This window comes from Eretmochelys imbricata, chromosome 3, assembly GCF_965152235.1.
Source record: "Eretmochelys imbricata isolate rEreImb1 chromosome 3, rEreImb1.hap1, whole genome shotgun sequence".
Classification (NCBI taxonomy): Eukaryota; Metazoa; Chordata; order Testudines; family Cheloniidae; genus Eretmochelys; species Eretmochelys imbricata.
The window spans coordinates 50,276,670-50,299,007 of NC_135574.1; the positions used below are offsets into that span (position 1 = coordinate 50,276,670).

Here is a 22,338-nt window from a genome sequence, read left to right on the forward strand (position 1 = left end):
TGATAAGTCTGTGCTGGATATTAACAGAAGCCTGGTCTGTGCATAAATCTTGTTAGCTACTCTTAGCTTAGACCAGCAAAAAGTATTTAACCACAGTTGTAGAACTTGAAGGAGAAAAACAATATCCAATTAATGGAGATAACTGTACTATAAAACAGAAACATAAGAGGTACAAATACAGGAAAATGAAACTGCAGGGATGGTTGGAAGCTTATGAAAGTAAAATGAGGAAAACTCACATCAAAACGTAATATTTGGAAAAAAAACAAAACAGAGCGCAAATGAAAAAAAACTGCTTACTTCTAGGAAAAAATGAAGGGGAAACAAAAATAATCCATCACAGACAGCACTAGTAGAAAAGTTGATGGTTTGCATAAACAAAATAAGGAAAAAGTCTAAATAAATCTACTTACTGTTGAGATGAATAGGAAAACAGCTCCACTTATTTTTTTAAAACTGAGGAAATTACAAAAAATAATGACCCTTAAAACTGACATAAACATTTTTAAAAAAATATCAAGAAAGCAGATTTACTTATAAAAAGAGCAGTTCAGTTTTTCAATCTGCTGAGTTAAAAACCACAGGAGACCAAATAAAGCCATTTCTGAAAAAAATGAAGGAAAATAAAGTAAATATTTGGTGTATTCTGAAGACATGCTATTCTCCTTATATTTCAGGTTGGAAGTAGCCTTAAATTATAATCCTAGTTTTTACACAGCTCCTAATTTTGCCAAAACTCAAATATTCTGTCTGAAATTTCATTTGTGTAGCCTTGGAGGATACTTGCCTACTTTATAAAATTTGAGATCTACAGATGAAAATGGCATATGAGAGTTATGTATGACTGATTGATTAATTTATTTAGAGATTCACAAGCAAAAGTAGATGCCCATGTCACTTTCTAATTGGGTGCAGTTAAATCTGTGGTGGCAAAAAACACTTGTGTTGACACAGAAGGTGAATAAGACACAGATACCAAATGATAGTTATAATGGAGGCCACAAATTTATTGTCTCATAACAAGCTAAACAGAAAGGGGCTAATCACCTCCTACAAATCTACCCATCAAACAGTTCAGTTTCCATGGTGGACAAAATGGTGTCATGTGATAAACTGAGCATAAATCTTCGTTAGCTGCTCTCTGCTCAGACCAGCATGGTAAACTGGGGGGAAAGAAGGAGAAGTGGTGGTCCCCTTGTCTCGCACCTGGATCTGACCCTAGCTGCCAAGATCCCCAAACCCTTTCCTTATAAGAGGGGAATTCCATCCTGACACCAACCCATGGACATTTTGGACTTTGGGGTCTTTGGACTACACTGGCCCTTAATATTCTCTCTGCTCCAACATTTACACAGGCTTTGCACAGGAATAGGATTTGGCCAAATGACCCATATCTCCAGATGAGCACGCAACATAAATGAGTAGAAAACAAGTGTGCTTATGTATACTAAAAAAATCTGTGTAAGTGTAATCCCCCACCCCACTTGAGTTTGCCAACTTCTGGAGCTCTGAACTGGGGCTATAAGGAGCTCTAGCGAAAGCCAGATTGTTGCCAATCCCCTTTGCCATTTCTACTAGCATTCTTAGAACCAGGAGTCGGGGACAGAAGAAACTATACAGCCCTGCTGGAGCCAATAGGGAGGTTTCTGCATGATCTGGACAAACAGTGCACTGGACCAATGGCAAGGTAAGACTACACAGCCCCAAGGCCACAGCCTGGCTTTTACTGAGAGAGAGTTTAGTTTCAGTTTTGGTTTGGAAGCTGGGAGAGAAACAGTGCCACTCAGGGAGTCCCTGCTAAATGCCCATTCTTTCCCAAAGGGAGTTCCTGCACTGCTCTGAGATTCTAGCTATTCAGATCAGACAGCTCCAGCACTGTAGTGACCAGCATCCAGCAAATGGAGAGCTCTGACTCAGCACCAACTACCAAGAGCCAGCTGAGACTTCAGGAAGATTCCAGGCTAGTAGAATCATTGAGCCTGGTTGGAATTAGGAGGGGACCCAGCATCCAAGGATCAAATGAAAAGAAAGGTGTCTTTTGTTGAAGCTGGCCAACACCACAACACTGCAACATTCCCTCTCTGGACACTCACCCTCAACCTCCATGTGCCTCAGGATGGTGTCAGGGAGATGAGTGGTATTAAAGGAGTTTGTGAGTGTTAGGAAGTACAGAATTGGCTTATTAAGCAATGTTTATTACTTATTGGCTAACCTAAATCCTTTCCTTCTCCAGATCCTATTTTCCTGTTCCCAGTAAAGTCACTCCCTCTGTTATTTTGGGTGTGGCATTCCTTTGTTGGAGTTTGTTTTATTTCTTTTATAGCCCCCTGTATACCAGGTTTACATGCCCTGTTACCTAGTCATATTGTTGCTTTTTCTCAAGGGACAGCACCCTGTGTATATGGCACAGTGAGGAGTCACTTTGAATGAAGGCATCAAGAAAAAAAACCTACGACCCAACCCATGCAAAGAAAGTTGAGAAGCTGCTCAAGACATTGGTGATAGCAAGCACCAGGGAGAGAAAAGGGAGGACGCTTAAGCTATGACTTAAGGGAGGGGCTACATAAGAAATGTGTGATTAATCTCAGAGAATGTGCAACTAAAAATTCAGGTTCATACCTCACAAGACAGGAATCTTTCAAAGAGATACAAACTTGTTTTACATAAGCAGACAGAAGTCCTCTTAATGCTTCAGCATAGTTTATGACTGTATGTATCTCCATATGTCTTTTCTAAAATCAACCTCAAAGTGAATGCTAGATATCTTAAATGGAAAACTTAAACTAGTCTAATTCACTTTCTTCTGAAATGTCAATGAATGAACTTTTAGAAAAAGATACTTCAGTTTATGGAAGACCTCCCTTTCAATAGCAGTTAAGTAACATTACTCCTGAAAATTGGCTCTAAAATGGTTATAATCACCTTTTAAACAATCTAACATTATATAAGATTTGGATAAAATGGTGTAATAAAAATATATTATAACACAATAGATATTCCATTGTCCTCCCACACTGGAATTATGGTTTGAACTGACCTTGAGAATTGGGTGGGGGGGAGAGAGGAGCGATAGCTCAGTGGTTTGAGCTTTGGCCTGGCTAAACCCAGGGTTGTGAGTTCAATCCTTGAGGGGGCCATTTAGGGATCTGGGGCAAAAATTGGGGATTGGTCCTGCTTTGAGCAGGGGGTTGAACTAGATGACCTCCTGAGGTCCCTTCCAACCCTGATATTCTATGATTCTATGGTACTGTATGAAAAATGGAATTGTAAAGTCAAGGATAATGAAGAGGAATCGCATGCCATGTAGTCAAGTCTATTATTGTTTCTTTTCCTATTTCTGCTAGTTTCAGGGGCTAATGAGGCCACTGAGTGAAAATCTGAATTCTAAGCTAACAAAGACTACATAGCCAAAATATCGGTAGGTATCCCTAATTGGCCTGCTTGATGCGGGCATAGGCCAGAGCCACAAAGGTATTTAGACTCCTAACTTCCATTGATTTGAGGATCAGGGCCCTAGCCACTGTGATCCATGCATTTGTCACCTCCAGACTGAATTACTGTAATTCATTGTATGTGAAACTGGATGAGAAAATGTGAAACCTACAGCGTTTCTACAAATGCATAGGCCTCCAGTTGGTTCAAAATGCAGCTGCCAACTCTGTATGGTTTGATTGCTGTGAACACATCAAGCCTGTGCTCCAGTCTTCCCATTGGCTCCCAGTCAGCTTTCAGTTTAAAGTCTTCATCCTAATCTTCAAAGCAATTATGGACCAAGCCCAGTTACTTTAAAGATTTAATTTCAGTTGATGAGTTGCTGACACAATTGTGTTCTTCTGAGAAAAGGCAGATTTCAAAGCTGTGGATGAAACACATGAGAGCTGAGGACCAAATATTCTTGGTCAAGGGGATCCAGCAATAAAAGAAATTTACAGTAATTAGACGACTCCAGAATCAGGCCATGAGTAGTAAACACTGTAAAATCTTCCTCTGTGGAAAAAAGCCTTTCCATAACAAAAATGACACAACATTATCCCCCCTTCAAAAAAACCCAAACAAACAAAAATGAAAAAGAAAAAAAAACAACCATACAAATAAATGAACCAAACTAACAACAACAACAACAACAAAAAGGAACGGAAGAAACAAACAAAGAAAAAACTGCCCTACCATAAACAAAGCTACTATATCCCATAAAGGCAAAAGATCCAGATTCCATGAAATTCACTCGGCACTTTACTATTAATAAGCAAAACTACATGCATGGTGCTCAGACGCTGTGGTGATTGGTGGTTGTATAAAACCATAAAGAGGAAGATAGATGAAAGATTTCTCTGAAGCATCAAGGTGTGGACGGACCAAGGATCTGACTTGCAATTCCTATGGATCTGATTTCTACATTTCTATGATTTTTTTCTCTTCCAGTGTTCTTTCTCCTTGTGTTTTATTTCTATACAGAAAATTGCTTGCTAAAAATAATGGAAAATTGCTAGATACAGGAACAATAGTATGCAATAGATTTATGATTACAAGTGCAAATGTGTATAGACGTATCACTTGATTGGTGTGATTCTTGGTGTATGGCAGTGGTTCTCAACCAGGGGACGTGTATCCCTGGAAGTATGCAGAGGTCTTCCAGGGAGTTCTCAACTCATCAAATCAGTGGTTCTTAACCAGGGATACGTGTACCCCTGGGAGTACACAGAGGTCTTTCAGGGAGTACATCAGTTCATCTATATATTTGTCTAGTTTTACAACAGGCTACATTAAAAGCACTAGCAAAGTCAATACAAACTAAAATTTCATACACTTTGTTTATGCTGCTCTATATACTATACTCTGAAATGTAAGTACAATATTTATATTCCAATTAATTTATTTTATAATTGTATGGTAAAAATGAGAAAGTAAGCAATTTTTCAGCAATATTCTGCTGTGAACGTGTATTTTTATGTCTGATTTTGTAAGCGAGTAGTTTTTAAGTGAGGTGAAACTTAGGATAAGCAAGACAAATAAGTCTCCTGAAAGGGGTACAGTAGTCTGGAAAAGTTGAGAACCACTGGTGTATGGGACCATGTATCACAAAGGTAGGCTCACCTGAGTGGCTAGACAGATCAGAGTGCTCAAGGGAACTCTCTGTGACTCCATGTTGAGGCTGTTATAGCAGCTGAGGAGTTTACACTTGATAATTGGTTGGTGAAATCGAAGTATAGAACTCACAGCCAGTTTGGGGTTTGTGCCCTTGTTCATAACAGTCTGCCCTGAGGTTGGTACTCACACTCATGAGTTAGTGCAGGCAGCTTGACAAGCCCTATTGAAGCTTTCATTTTATTGTATCTCCTTAAAAGAAAGTAGTATGTAGTGTCCCATTGTGTGTATCGATGATGGTGCTTGAAAATAAACAAACTACTATCTTTCAGAAGAGGACATGTAAAATCCCCATAAATAATAATGAAATAGTGTCTCTAACTTTCCATTTAGGATGCTCAAAATGTTTCCCAGAGTTTTTTTTAAATAATGCTGTACTTTTAAAATACAGATTTATTTTCCTTTTTGTCCACTGGGTAAAGCTCTGAGATGGATATTCTTTGTGCAGTTTGGATTTGAAAATAGTTTTTTTTTATATTGCCACCTTCTGTGCAATACAACAACACCAGCAACTCAAAAGTCAAAGTGAAGCACAGCTACTGTCTTTTCAAATATTTTTTCCTATTCCATTTAAACATCCATCAAGCAATGATTCATAAGGATTAAAATACCAAAGAGATGGCTTAATTCCTTAGAGTGAGTTTAACTCAAATGGTATAATAAAAGTGTTGACATCAAAAGTGAATTCCAAAAAAACCTCAAGTGAAAATCAAATAATTTAAAATTTGAAAGACATCTTAAAACCATGAAAGCTCAAGATAAAAGCACTACAAGTGCACAAACTTACCCAGATTTATAGTAAAGTTCTAACAATCTCAGCATTTCAGGGATAATGTCACAAAAACACGTCCATTTTTCAGTGATGCATATCAGAAGTGAGAGCGAACTTACATATTTATAGCTATCAATCTTTCTGCAAATATCATAGCCCAGTTCATCCCTGGAGTAAACTACCTTTTTGGTTAGATTGTAATAATTCTTAAGCCACGTCCTTTTTGTTGTTCAGTAGTTTGTTTATTCAAATCAGTTTCCTATATGTGCTTCAATTTTATACAGGAAAAGTTCACAAGGCAGGCAGGATAATGTGGAGTTTTTCTCCCTTACAAGCCCCTCCTGTGGGTTTTTGCATGATGGGGAAGTGGAAGACCCCTGAAAAATGCTGATCACAAACAATTTCCATTCTACACAATGGGCGATGTAGATGATTAGCCGCTCTTGGGATTCAAGATCTTAATTGCAAATAATACCAACACCAAGTGTTGTGGAAGAAGATCAATATTATTAGTATAACAGATGCTGAGATAGTATTACATATACCTCTGTTACACTTGGTCATGGTCTGGGGTATAATTCAGACCGGTGAGGGGTTGTCACTGCCTACCCTGTAACCTGGGTGTCTCACAATGCTGTGCTGCTGTCGCTCCCAACATGGGCAATTCGCAACAAGCCACCATCATTCAGGTTGCTCTCTGAGTGTCTGTGTGCTAGACAGCCTTGTGTCAGAAGCTCTGACCCTAGCAGCCTGTCTACAGCCCACAGTGGTTTCCACCAGCCATGGTTACTGCTTGCAGAGTGACCCCAACAAACTCCCAGTCCCAGATTTTCCAAAAACTGTGTGTTCTGCCACGTCTAGCCGTCTTCTGGACAGTTCAGAGAAATAATATTGTTAATTTGTTCCTCTAAAGCCAAAAAACAACATCAGAACTTATTAGCTTAACTGGGGTAAATATACTCTTCCCTTTAAACACAGCACTAACTAGGTTTATGGTAAAATAAAACATATTTGGTTAATAAGAGGCCATGGGGTTACATCAAATAAAAGTGAAAACACACATGTAAAAGTCTAAAACTTAATCTAGCAGGGTACAGGCTTTGTTCAAGATGTTTTCTTTCATCAGCTATTCCTCTTCCCAGCCCATGACTCATTTTCCTTCAGTTGGTACCTTCCACAAAAGTACAAGGTGCTGGTTTCCCTTGTCATCTTTAATGAAAAATCTTTACCTAAGCAGGTTTCTCACCTATATTCAGTTCCAGAGACTTCAGCCCTCCACCTCTTCATTGAAAGACCCATCTTTCTCACCTGGTTTCTGTCTAGTGATGGATACCAAAGATGGCTTCAGTCTTTGTTTATATTTCCCAAAGTTCAATGAACTTGTTTCAAGTGGCAGGATGACCTCATGCTGTTATTCCCTCTCTGTGGGCATCCCATCCACCTGTATGATTTCTATGTAAATGCGGCTTCCCATTGTTTCTGTTTCCCCCATGTTTAATTTACATAGGGGACAGTAGATAGCTATGCCATTCCCTCTGGTCTGGCCACACCGCACAATCTAATATCAATGAGTACCCATAATTCCTTACATACTGTCAATACATACATTTCACAATTATGTTAATCACTATTAGCTTTCAGAAAAGATCTCCCTCTATACACTCTTATAATATAGTAATATTGTATACAGTCAGTTGATTCAATTGCTTATCACTTGAGGTTCAGAACCCCATCTTTATAAACAAGTAACCTTTTGAAATGGATTCATCTGGAGATTTACCTCAGAGTAACATTTATTCAAGTTGTGAGGAAGGTGACATGGAATCTAGTGTGGACGGAAGCTCCATATGATATTGCCTGTATATGAACCCATGGTACACCCGCATCTTGAATACTGTGTGCAGATGTGGTCGCTCCATCTCAAAAAAATATACTGTAATTGGAAATGGTTCAGAAAAGGGCAACAAAAATTATTAGGGATATGGAACAGCTTCCTTATGATGAGAGATTAATAAGGCTGGGACTTTTCATCTTGGAAAAGAGTCAATTAAGGCCAGAGGATATTTTGAAGGCTAAGACTATAACAGAGTTCTAAAAAGAACTAGATAAATTCATGAAGGATAGGTCCACCAATGATTATTAGGCAGGATGGGCAGGAATGGTGTCCCTAGCCTCTGTTTGCCAGAAGCTGGGCATGGGCGACAGGGGATGGATCACTCAATGATTGCCTGTTCTGTTCATTCCCTCTGAAACACCTAGCAATTCTTCAACTAAAAAAAAAACCTACAAAAACAGACTTCAACAAGAAACTGCAGAACTGGAATTAATTTGCAAACTGGACACCACCAAATTTAGGCCTGAATAAAAACTGGGAGTGGATGGGTCACTACAAAAAGTAATTTTCCCTCTGCTGATACTCACACCTTCTTGTCAACTGTTGGAAATTGGCAATGTCCACCTTGATTGCATTGGCCTCATTAGCTCTACAAAAGTAATCAACTGTTGAGAATAGGCCACTTCCACCTTAACTGAATTGTCCTCGTTAGCACTGACCCCCCACTTGGTAAGGAAACTCCCATCTTTTCATATACATACTGCTTACTGTATTTTTCATTCCTTGCATCTGATGAAGTGGGTTTTAGCCCATGAAAGCTTATGCTCAAATAAATTTGTTAGTCTCTGCGGTGCCACAAGGACTCCTCGTTGTTTTTACAAATTGTCTGTTTCTTACCACCTCTTTCCCCTGCTGACTTGATGGTCCTGTTTCTGCTTATATGTAAATATGGATCTTTGTTGTCTTTGCCTGAATATCAGGATAGGGTCAAAGAATCAAATACACATTAAGATAGGCCTGTTTAACAGCTCCCACCGACATACTTGGTTTACACGTACTTCAGTCAAAATTCCAGCATATATTCATAACTCAATACACATCACACACAATGAATTTTTAGTTTCTAATGATACCTCACATGGAATATTTTGTACAAATATTATGAGAACATGTGGTAGGGTGTGAATACAGGGGTACTTGCGTGTCACACACTCCCCTTCTTTGTGCACCTCAGGTTAACTCTTTGCTGAGGCACAGCCCAGAGTTCTGTCTTTTCAGATTTTTCAGAAAGTATTACGCAGAATTAAAACCCTGGGGCTATTATAGGTAGAACCCTGTATGAAGGTGTTAATAGTTCCCAGGAAACTTCAGAGAAAAAGTTCTATACATTTTCTTAGTAAACACACTACATTTAATGCACACACAAAAAATGTAAAAAGTTCTTTGAAAACCATGAATAATTTTTAAACAAAATTTGTTAGGCAGTAAATCTACTGGTGGTTCTTATACAGACTTCCCCACTTTGTTGCTATTATATACATTTAAATATAAGGTTTGGACATAACATTTATATTTCTGTACTTTAGCACACACATATAAACACATTCCCCTTTGACCTTCTTTTAGACCTTTTAAGTCTTTGTAGAGTAACCATAATATGTAACATGTGTCACCTGGACACTTTAGAGCTCAAGAAGAGTGGCAACTTCTCATTTCTTTTCCAAACTGTTCAGAACCTTGTCAGTAAACAGATCTTCTGGGGTCTCCACAGCTACCAACGTTCCAGCCTTTGGTTAATTATTGACTAGTCCTCAGTTACTGGTGAAACAGTTATCTGTAGTCAGTATCCCAAAGTAGTACAGATTCTGGGATCAGCATTTGAATATCTATTCTCTAGATCTCAATAAGATCTCATTCTACGTAGCACTATCTTTTTCCCAAAAGCCCAGCTAAGTAAGATGATTTACATACCCTCACCTCAATTAGCTCTCCCTAGTTCTCTTTTTAAACGAGGCAGAATCCAAGTTTAGAGCAGATAGCAGATAGCTAAATGTAACATTTAGAGGCTCAGTAGTCTTCAGATGTAACAAATGCTTCCCTCCTGCTCTCCTGTAAATCCATAAAACACACAGTGGTGGACCAAACATTATTCCATTGGGGAGGGTCCCTAGTAAATAAAGGTGGAATGGCACTCACCTGTGTCCAAAGTAGTACACTGACTGGGATGCAGCCCTCTCAGCAGACACTGTTCTTAGTCCTGCATCAATTAGACACTGAGTCCACAGGGTTGTCTTTAAATTCTATATTTATACTCCTCCATCCCTGAACTCTGATAGGCTCAACTCTCATATAGTGAATGTGTGGGAGTTGCAACACTCCTTGTTCACAATGAAACTTTCTTATACAGCTTCACCAAACAGCTATTGAGCATGTCTAGTAACTGCCCCACCCTACTTCTGAATGTTTCTGGGCCCTTCTAGCTGAGTTGCCCCACTGTGACATACTGGGGCACAATTCAGATGGGGGGCTGTTTCACTCCAGCCCTTCAAGATTGAGTGCCTTACAATGCCTTGTTGTAGTAGCTCCCACCTGGGCCTCTCACAAACAACCTTCCAAAATGTAAGTCACACCTTGAGTGTCTGTAACTGCAGGCTACCAGCTACACCTTGACTCTCACCAGCCTTGGTTATGCTGCCGGCTGACCCAGAAATGTATTTCCTGAACTGCCTAGCCCTCTCCTGGACAGTACAAATAAATTAAGTCAGTTATTCCTTGAAGGGAATAATATGCCAGTTTATTACCTTAAATAGTTACCAGACCCTTCAACTTAAACACACTGAATGAGATAAAACAATAAAACAAGTTTATTAACTACAAAGAGAGAGATTTTAAGTGAGTATAAGTAATGAGTCATAAAAGTCTGAAATGGTAACTAGAAAAATAAAGATAAAAAATTTACTAGTGTCTACTTAAGAAATTATCTTAGCTGCAAAGCAAATTCTCACCACATGCTCCATCAGAATATTGACCAGACTTTCAGGTCAGTCTTTGTACAAGAGTCCAATGGCTGTTTCCTTTTATCTTCTCAAGTACAGAGAATGAGGTGGGCAGGAAGAAAGAGGGGGGGTCCCATAGGTTGTGTTTTACCCTCTTGAAAAACATTTCCAGCTGAGAAAAGACAATGAGTCTGTGTGGAAGGATGGAAGGATGGAAGGATGTTCGCTGCTAGGTTTTTTTCACCTGTTTGAACTTTCTTTGATTTCCTTCCCTGGATGACTTTATTTACTGCTTAAATACAGATTAAGGTAAGCACACATTCCTTTGTTTAGGACAGACCTGTTTGCCAACTTCCACTTGGACAGGGCTGTGGGGTTTGGAACATATGTTAATAACATCATACAGGAGACTCTTATGATGTCATATATAATGTTGCCACACATATTTTATCAGGACAGTACCGGCCTGCAAATTATGAGTTTTCAGATGATACCTTACAAGATAAAGATTAGGGTGTGAGTACAGGGGCATATTCCATCACACCTGCCCTGCCCTCTACATGTGTAGAGGTAAAGGGTACTCCAAACAAAAATCCATATCTTCTTCCCCTTTCTTTGGACTAAAATGAATCAAATGCTGCATTATAAAGCGTGTGGGTGCAATAGCACATGTGGAGTTTGTGGAGTATGGGGAGATTTTAGCAAACCAGTAAAGTGCCTAAAAGCACTGTTGTTTATTGGTAATAGTAGTCAAGTTAGCAGGCTGTACTGAACCACTCTTGCTTATTGCTAAAAGTAGCCAATTCAGCAGATCGTAAATTGGTCATGCAGCGGCCTCAGCTTAACCACGCCACGGAGGAGGGGGGGGGTTGGGTGCCACAGACAAAGCAGCTTGACCCCACATCTTTCCTGCTAAGAATGTTGAAATTGCTGATCTATGTATTTTAGAAAAACAGGAAGTCTGTCTATATGTGCCCCTAGGAATGTTTGTCAGGGCTTGTCATAAATATAAAGGGAAGGGTAACCATCTTTCTGTATACAGTGCTATAAAATCCCTCCTGGCCAGAGGCAAAACCCTTTCACCTGTAAAGGGTTAAGAAGCTAAGGTAACCTTGCTGGCACCTGACCCAAAGTGACCAATGAGGAGACAAGATACTTTCAAATCTGGAGCGAGGGGGGACAAAGGATTTTTGTCTGTCTGTGCAATGCTTTTGCCAGGAACAGATCAGGAATGCAAGCCTTCCAACTCCTGTAAAGTTAGTAAGCAATCTAGCTAGAAAATGTGTTAGATTTTCTTTTGTTTAATGGCTTGTAAAATAAGCTGTGCTGGAGGGAATGTGTATTCCTGTTTTTGTGTCTTTTTGTAACTTACGGTTTTGCCTAGAGGGATTCTGTATGTTTTGAATCTGATTACCCTGTAAAGTATTTACCATCCTGATTTTGCAGAAGTGATTCTTTTACCTTTTCTTGAAATAAAATTCTTCTTTTAAGAACCTGATTGATTTTTCACTGTTCTTAAGATCCAAGGGTTTGGGTCTGGGTTCACCTGTACCAATTGGTGAGGATATTATTATCAAGCCTCCCCCAGGAAAGGGGGTGTAGGGCTTGGGGGGATATTTTGGGGGAAGACGTCTCCAAGTGGTCTCTTTCCCTGTTCTTTGTTTAAAACGCTTGGTGGTGGCAGCATAGGGTTCAAGGACAAGGCAAATTTTGTACCTTGGGGAAGTTTTTAACCTAAGCTGGTAAGAATAACCTTAGGGGGTCTTTCATGCAGGTCCCCACATCTGTACCCTAGAGTTCAGAGAGGGGAAGGAACCTTGACAGGGCCCCAAGGTCTGGACAGTCTGGAAAAAAAACAACATATCTGGTAAACTGATGACCATACGGAAATCTCTTGCTTGGTCTTTAAAAACTGGTTGCTTAGCAAGTTTATTTTAAGAGATATGTCATTACTTTACTAATGTATAAATAAGGGGAAAAGTTTGAGGTAACCAGCCTTCTCAGAAAGGGATTCTTCAGGGATGCTCCCTCTGGACGCATCTTGTGGTCCCCACTGGCAGACAGAAGCTTGGCCAGCAGAAGCCTATTATGGTGCCACTCGAAGGCCACACTCAGCTTCAGTAATTATTGAGGGTTGGAGGAGTTTTACTAACCTGTTGCGGACGTGTGTTAGTGCTTGAGACGAAGTAAAGTTTAGCTTTAAGTGAAAGCATTCTTGTGTTGTCCTGTTTGTGCTAGCTGTCTATTGGTCAAATGGCCGTGTCTCCCTTGATTTATTTCCTGACACCACCTTGCACAGAGTAAAAGTTACCAAGAGCTTTGGGTTGAAAGAACCCTGGGTAACACTTCATATGTAATAGCAATAGATCTGTGACTTCCCATCCTCATCTAGAGCAGATTAGTTAGCAAATTTAAAATCAAATGTCTGGGTGCCTGATAGCCACAGCTGTATGTGTGCCACTTACTGGTCAGTTGCAGACTATGTTCCTTTATAAAAGTTTACACATGTTGGGTGGAAGAATAGTCCCATGGAAAGTTCACTGCACAATTAAGAACATACATGTCTCATAAATATAAAGGGAAGGGTAAACCCCTTTAAAATCCCTCCTGGCCAGAGCAAAAATCCTCTTACCTGTAAAGGGTTAAGAAGCTAAAGGTAACCTCGGTGGCACCTGACCAAAATGACCAATGAGGAGACAAGATACTTTCAAAAGCTGGGAGGAGGGAGAAAAACAAAGGGTCTGTGTCTATATGTGTGATGCTTTGGCCGGGGACAGAACAGGAATGGAGTCTTAGAACTTAGTAAGTAATCTAGCTAGGTATGTGTTAGATTATGATTTCTTTAAATGGCTGAGAAAATAACTGTGCTGAATAGAATGGATATTCCTGTCTGTGTGTCTTTTTTGTAACTTAAGGTTTTGCCTAGAGGGATTGTCTATGTTTTGAAACTAATTACCCTGTAAGGTATCTACCATCCTGATTTTACAGAGGTGATTCCTTTACTTCTATTAAAAGTCTTCTTGTAAGGAAACTGAATGCTTTTTCATTGTTCTAAGATCCAAGGGTTTGGGTCTGTGGTCACCTATGCAAATTGGTGAGGATTTTTACCAAACCTTCCCCAGGAAGTGGGGTGCAAGGGTTGGGAGGATTTTTGGGGGAAAGACGTGTCCAAACTATGTTTCCCAGTAAACCCAGATAAAGTTTGGTGGTGGCAGTGGAAATCCAAGGGTAAAATAATTTTGTACCTTGGGGATGTTTTAACCTAAACTGGTAAAAGTAAGCTTAGGAGGTTTTCATGCAGGTCCCCACATCTGTACCCTAGAGTTCAGAGTGGGGAAGGAACCTTGACAACATGTTGAACGAATGTATAGCATCCTTAATCTTTTTCTTAAACTTAAAATTCTCCATGGATTATAGCTAAACTCATGCCAAGCCATTCAGCCTGGAGAAACCAGAAAATTCTTTGTTGATTTTCATTGAGAAAGAAAAATTTCATTTAACAGGTATGAAAATGTTAACTCACTAACATTACTAAAGGGATGCAACTCCCAAATGCCAGTACTCATTCACCTTCTGAAACACTCCCATAATCAATAGTTGGGGGATATGGGACTCAGGCTTAGCCTCTACCCCAAAATGATGTTGATAAGATTGAAATGGAGGAGAAAGAGGACCTGGAATTATATAGAAAATTTGGGCATTTCTTTTAAGTGTCTAAATAATTTTAGGAGCCTAACTTTAGGCACCCAGTTTTGAAAATCTTCCATGATTTTGTGTTTCCTTATTCTAGGTGAGCATGAAAGCAGGAGTGGTGAAATAGCATAATAAGACTATACTCACAGAGCTTCTAGCTCACTTAGGGTCAAGAGGTATAGGTTCACAATTTTGTTCTCAACTTTATAAACACAAGAGGCTAAAAGCAACCCTGTAATAACCCCAATAATCTTCATGGGGTTATACCAGGTATGAAATTGGCCCTTTAAATTTGGTATGTGAAAATACTATGAAAAATTACCAACAAAGACAACCAAGCAAAAAAAGCAGGCCCCTCAGAGTTCAGAATTAGTTATGCTAAAGCCAACATTCTTGAAACCATCAAGCAGGAATAGCCACATTAGAAGGCAAAAATATCAAGAAATAGAACAGCTCATCTACCTGAGCAGCACCAGGTTGGCCAATGGAAACCTTAAGAAGGAAGTGACGTCAAGGATAGGAAAGGCATCCACAGCATTTACTAAACTTAATAATGCAGAAATCAAAGATACATGGAACAATCAGAATCGGAACAAAACTGAGAATTTTCAATTCAAATGTAATCTCAGTGCTAACATATGGCTGTGAGATCTGAAGATCTACTAAGATGTTAGTCAAAGAAATAGGTGCCTTCAAAAACCAGTGCTTATGAAAAATTATGATCATTGGTTCGAAAGACTTCATTACCAATAAAAAAGTTCTTTCCACCAGAAACAGAAAGAAGTACTGGACATATTTGGGGCATGTACAATACACAGATTCCCACATGATGCTGTCGAGTGGAAACCAACTGGTGTGAGGAAACAAGAGCATTCAAGAGAATCCTTAAGAAGAACCCTTAGTAGGGAGGGCAGAACAGTTGATCTCAGCACCACTGAGCAGAAGAAAGCAACAGCAAATGACAGAGAGGAATGTAAAAGACTAATTTCTGCCCTGAGCGCCAACATTGGCTCAGTAACTATGTAATGTAAAGCATATGCCATGCCTGTACATAAAGTGAGGCACAAAATATTTAAAGTATTGGTCATTTAATATATTCATTTATTTAAATTTATTAAAAATTCATAAACCCAAAACTCTGAGTGCATGTACAAAATATTAATAGATGATCCATGAATGTAATGAAATAATGTGATATACAGCTCAAAGCCACAGAAAGCTACTTTGTAAGAGGGGAATTACTGCATATTGTAAGCCCCAGGACTCTCCAGAGATTGGTTTTTTTGTTTTGTTTTGTTTTTGTTTCCTCTGACCTTACCTGGTAACAGTAAACCTGTGGAAAATAACTTTTTTCTCAAACATGCAAGGTAGCTTTTTATAAACCTTCCCTCCCTCCCCCCAATCCCACACTCCCTTACTTGGCATGCCTAACAGGAGTGCAGTGTCTACTCTAAAATATCTTGTTATTAGGATGGAGCTTTATGGTCCATTAGGTTAGTTCAATGCAAAACACAGATTTATTTGAAGAGGCTTCAATCAGAAAATTTGAAAAGCAGCTTACCATCTCAAGCCTTTAAAAAAAAATCATCTGACCTGATGAGACAAATCAAGACCACAGTGGTGATTTAATGGAGCAATCGGCAACATGTCAGATCTGATTGATGTGTCCCTTCAGAAACCTGACAGGTGATTTGATCCTCTTTGGTGCAGACAAATCTTCCCCTGAAGACCCTATCGCTAACACAAGCTGTGGAAAGACTTTTCTAGTCAACTGTCTTTTATTTTGTCCTTGAATTGAGGTGATTTTTTTTGTTCAACCCTTTTGCTTTGATTTGAATAGTATTGTCCGGACCTAAAGATGTTATTTATGACATAGCATAGCACTTACCTTTCAAAATGTCAAATGTTTAGTCAGGTGGTAAAAAGCTGTTTCTCTGTTAAGGCTAAGGAAGTAATAATGTAATTTTCACAAAACACTAGTTTTAATAGCCAAGAATGTGTTTTTTAAAAAATGAAATTTATACTTGGTACAGAATCAAGGAGCACATAGTTATCTTCTAGTCTGGGCTTTTAGCTGAGCTGATATGGAATGACCGCAGAGAAAGGCAGAGTGCAAATAACAAGCACAAATCAATTGGGTGCTCATTTTAATTCAAAAGGGATACAAATCATTCCACTCTAAGTGATCATTTGGTTGTACAAAGTGTGTATTTTTGAAAGCTTTATTGAAAAGTGTCATAAAAATTATATTTTTAGCTTCTGTCAATGTAAACTACATGAGTTTCTTTGTTGCCTCCGAATCTGTATATTTTAAAAGCTCCCAGTCCTCTCTGCTTTCACAGTTCATTCTCAGCCTTCTCTATAGAAATCATTTTCATGCTTAAGTATATATCCTAATTTGATGTACCAGGCTACAAATGCACAACTCTTGTAAGCACTAATAGAGATTGCCCTATTAAGCCAGGAACATCATAAAATATTATAAATAATTTGCAGTATACATTAATATTTATTATACAACATTTTTATATTAATGTTTATATAATACTGGGTATATAGTATATACAAATATAAATAAACATTTCATAAATGAGCATGTTCCTTAGAATCAAATTAGTAGCATAGATTCTTCCCTGTGTAAGGGCAACTTTGCTTCTCTCCGCTGATGCAAAGTAGCCCTACAACTGGCAACGCTGGGAAGGGAAGGATCACTCCTGTGTAGAAGGATCCTCTGAGGACATAGAATTGATCTAATGGTGACTACACCACCTCCTCTTCCTGTGATTAACATACAAGCTGTTGCTGTGGAAAAGGGGGGCCTGACTCCAGCAATGTCTAGCTGTTCTAACAGTAGTCATTGCAATTAGCAACCAACATTGCTTAGAGCAGACTGCAGGGACAACTTGGAACCAGTCTGGCATACATATGGCCCAGGGTCAGAAGAGCTCAAAGGTGGATTAAAGCCAAATTTGCCTCTGACTCTTTGAGTTGACCTGTATGCTCTTTAGCTGCAGCCTGTGACCAGGACCATTGTCTATATTAATATGTGCTCAAAAGCCAGATACAATAGCAAGGGTGGTGAGAACCTGTGTATTGCATATATTAATTTCTATTTCACATATGTTTGCAAGGAAATAATTTCTGTTAAAAAGCCTCATGCTTGTAGAGAGAATTGGGAAGAGAATGCCAAAACACATTTCCTTCTCAAAGTCAGGTCTACATGGTGTTTATTTTTCTTTGTGGAGTATAAGAAAAAGTCTGTTTAACCTCTGAGAAATTGAACAAGGTAATCATTTGTAATGCATTAGCAGTAATATGAAAGTTCATATAAAGTATGCGTGATCTGAATCACGAGCCTGGTAAGGTCAGATCTTTTTAATGATGTCAATTAGCAATTAAAATTAACTCAAGGGGGTTATTTGTGGAGGAGGGGAGCTAATCTTTAAATGTGCCAGTTGCAGAACTTGCATCCAATCCCAGTCTGACTGCTTTATTAGAATGTGTTTGGTGTGCTTCCCTAACAAAAATCAATTTTAACACCTCTCTGTAAACAATTTATTTTCTGTAATGATCATTTTCATTTTTAATTATAAACTTAATGTATCAGTGTAGCAAGATACAATTGGAGATTAGAAGAATATGGTTTACTTTGAAAATGTACATGTAATTGAAAAGTGTTATTAATTGAATAATAATGGATTCAAAAATATATTATATTTTACTGTTATTAAAAACATTTATAAGTTACCCATCATCAGAATATCTAGACACACTGTACTGGCTTAAAATGAGTATTAAATATCCTACATAAGAAGAACAAAACACCATGATCCCTTGCTGCCCACATGTTTTAGAAAGAGAATGAATATGGAGCTGGTCAGTCAGCTAGAAACCTGTTTACTTCAATAGGGCCAGTATTTCACATCTAAAATTTAGTGTAATCATCTAGAAAAGGTCACAGCAAAGAAAAACAGCTGCAACCTTCTTCTCTCTATAGGGCTAGAGTCTGGAAGATGCTGAGTGCACTCAGCTGTCATGGATATCAGTAAGTGTTGGGTAATCCTCATTTACTAGTGTTGTATCATACAGAACAATTTCAATTTGGATTGAGTATGCATAGAGATTGCCAACATTTTGTGTACAACTAGAAAGTAGAACAAAACCCAAGAAAGTCCGTTGCCATAGTGTAAAAGGACAACATTGAGGGACAGTTATTTAATTTTTGCAAGTTAATTCAGCTCTCACCTTTGTTACTAATGGCATTTTTGCCTTACCTATAGGCAGAAAAGCTCAAAGGAGGACTGCCTTGTCAATACTCAATGTGAGGTATCCTGTCTTGACACCCTGTTGATGTATGTCACATATAGTATAGTTGTGAGGCTTAATGTTTGTGAAGTGCTTTGAGATTGTTTTATGAAAGACACCATAGAAGAGGAAAGTAGTTGTGAGTAACAATTTTGTTAGGAGGGATATTGTGCTAATTCAGGACGTAGTATATCCATCTCACTAAAGCATAGTTACTACTGACAGTTGGGCAAGAAAATAATCGTGGAACACTTGTTAATAGAAAAGCTGAATATGTTTGTATGTAAGAGCAATAACTTGTCCTGATATTATTGAAGACCCCCTCCCTTATAATATTTTATTTTTTATTAATTTTAATTAACATTTTACATTTTATTAAATTTAACTTTATTAAATACATTTTATAAATATGTTTTATACCTAATTTTTACATAAATATTTAGTATAAATATTTGGTTAATGTAGCTTTGAGTCAAAAAGCCCCTGAAATTGTGCATATAGCAAAATAGGGAGATATGCTCCCATCTCTGTTGTACCTAGTGGTCTAGTAAACTGTGTATGAGACAACTTTCCAGGTATTCCTAAAATTATAATCTACACTCTGACACTGACTCTGTCTTTGGCTTGCGCAAATCGAGTATAGTCTTTGCATTTGGGAACAAAAAGGAGCTAATATTACTTACCTGCCTCCTAGGCACATCACGAGGATTAATTAGTTAATGTTTGTATAGCTCTTTGAAGATGAAAAGCTCTGTTTAGGTACTAACTGTTATTTTTATGTGCTAAATGGTTATTGTATGGTGGTGCTTCTGGCAATGCAGCTGTTCAACTTGGAGTTACAGTATTTTTTTCTCTGTGTTTTAGGGTTCATGACACAGTGGGTGCAGTTGCTATAGACTGTGAAGGTAACATGGCTTGTGCAACATCAACTGGAGGCATCACAAACAAAATGGTTGGACGTGTTGGTGACACCCCAGTCATAGGTATGAAAAGATTTAGAACAATTAGCAAACAATAAAAATATTCAAACACTTTTGGAACACATGAGCATAAATGCTGATGGGAAAGCAAACTGGTTAAGGGAAAGTATAGACATGATGATTAAAATTGTGGTGACAGGTTTCAGAGGGGTAGCCGTGTTAGTCTGATCAGCAAAAAAAAAAAAAACAAGGAGTACTTGTGGAACCTTAGAGACTAACAAATTTATTTGAGCATAAGCTTTTGTGAGCTAAAACCCACTTCATCAGATGCATGCAGTGGAAAATACAGTAGGAAGATATATATGCACAGAGAACATGAAAAAATGGGTGTTGCCATACCAACTGTAATCAGTTAAGGTGGGTTATTATCAGCAGGAGGAAAAAAAACTTTTGTAGTGATAATCAGGATGGCCCATTTCAAACAGTTGACAAGAAGGTGTGAGTAACGATAGGGGGAAAATTAGCATGGGGAAATAGTTTTTACATTGTGTAATGATCCATCCACTCCCAGTCTTTATTGAAACCTAATTTCATCCAGACCACATCACATGATCCATTGTCTACAGCCAAGCTCTAAGATACAACTGCATTTGCTCCAATCCCTCAGACTGAGACAAACACCTACAAGATCTCTATCAAGCTTTCTTACAACTAATACAACTACAAAACCCACCTGCTGAAGTGAAGAAACAGATTGACAGAGCCAAAAGTGTCCCCAGAAGTCACCTACTCCAGAACCAGCCCAACAAAGAAAGCAACAGAATGCCACTAACCATCACCTTCAGCCCCCAACTAAAACCTCTCCAGTGCATCATCAAGGATCTACAACCTACCCTGAAGGACGATCCCTCACTCTCACAGATCTTGGGAGACAGGCCAGTCTTCACTTATAGACAGCCCCCAACCTGAAGCAAATACTGACCAGCAGCCACATACCACACCACAAAAACACTAACCCAGGAACCTATCCTTGCAAAAAAGCCCATTGCCAACTCTGTCCACATATTGATTCAAGGGACACCATCATAGGACCCAATTACATCAGCCACACCATCAGAGGCTCATTCACCTGCACATCTACCAATATGATATATGCCATCATGTGCCAGAAATGCCCCTCTGCCATGTACATTGGCCAAACCAGACAATCTCTACGCAAAAGAATAAATGGACACAAATCAGACGTCAAGAATTATAGTATTCAAAAACCAGTCAGAGAACACTTCAACCTCCCTGCGGACCTAAAAGTCTCAATTCTCCAACAAAAAAACTTCAGAAACAGACTCCAATGAGAAACTGCAGAATTGGAATTAATTTGCAAACTGGACACCATTAAATTAGGGTTAAATAAAGACTGGGAGTGGATGGGTCATTAGACAAAGTAAAAACTATGCTAATTTTTCCCCTGCTGTTACTCACACCTTCTTGTCAGCTGTTTGAAATGGGCCATCCTGATTATCACTACAGAAGTTTTTCTTGACTTTAGCAAAGCTTTTGACACGGTCTCCCACAGTATTCTTGCCAGCAAGTAAAGAAGTATGGGCTGGATGAATGGACTATAAGGTGGATAGAAAGTTGTCTAGATTGTCGGGCTCAACGGGTAGTGATCAATGGCTCCATGTCTAGTTGGCAGCCGGTATCAAGTAGAGTGCCCCAAGGGTCGGTCCTCGGGCCGGTTTTGTTCAGTATCTTCATAAATGATCTGGAGGATGGTATGGATTGCACCCTCAGCAAGTTTACAGATGACACTAAACTGGGAGGAGAGGTAGATATGCTGGAGGGTAGGGATAGGATACAGAGGGACCTAAACAAATTAGAGGATTGGGCCAAAAGAAATTTGATGAGGTTCAACAAGGACAAGTACAGAGTCCTGCACTTAGGATGGAAGAACCCCATGCACCGCTACAGACTAGGGACTGAATGGCTCGGCAGCAGTTCTGCAGAAAAGGACCTAGGGATTACAGTGGATGAGAAGCTGGATATGAGTGAACAGTGTGCCCTCGTTGCCAAGAAGGCCAATAGCATTTTGGGATGTATACGTAGGGGCATTGCCAGCAGATCGAGGGACGTGATCGTTCCCCTCTATTCAACATTGGTGAATCCTCATCTGGAGTACTGTGTCCAGTTTTAGGCCCGACATTACAAGAAGGATGTGGAAAAATTGGAAAGAGTCCAGCAGAGGGCAACAAAAATGATTAGGGGACTGGAACACATGACTTATGAGGAGAGGCTGAGGAAACTGGGATTGTTTAGTCTGCGGAAGAGAAGAATGAGGGGGGATTTGATAGCTGCTTTCAACTACCTGAAAGGGGGTTCCAAAGAGGATGGTTCTAGACTGTTCTCAGTGGTAGCTGATGACAGAACAAGGAGTAATGGTCTCAAGTTGCAGTGGGGGAGGTTTAGGTTGGATATTAGGAAAAACTTTTTCACTAGGAGGGTGGTGAAACACTGGAATGCGTTACCTAGGGAGGTGGTGGAATCTCCTTCTTTAGATATTTTTAAAGTCAGGCTTGACAAAGCCCTGGCTGGGATGATTTAGTTGGGGATTGGTCCTGCTTTGAGCAGGGGGTTGGACAAGATGACCTCCTGAGGTCCCTTCCAACCCTGATATTC

General features: G+C 39.2%; 1 protein-coding gene across 1 annotated transcript in view; it reads left to right on the forward strand.

Annotated features, from left to right (window-relative positions):
* Window positions 1–22,338, forward strand: part of LOC144262011 (isoaspartyl peptidase/L-asparaginase-like) — a 225,861-nt gene that overhangs the window by 161,220 nt on the left and 42,303 nt on the right. The window contains exon 4 of the mRNA XM_077811604.1: window positions 19,610–19,728. Within this exon, the coding sequence (XP_077667730.1) occupies window positions 19,610–19,728 (119 nt within the window). The remainder of the gene's footprint in view (window positions 1–19,609; window positions 19,729–22,338) is intronic.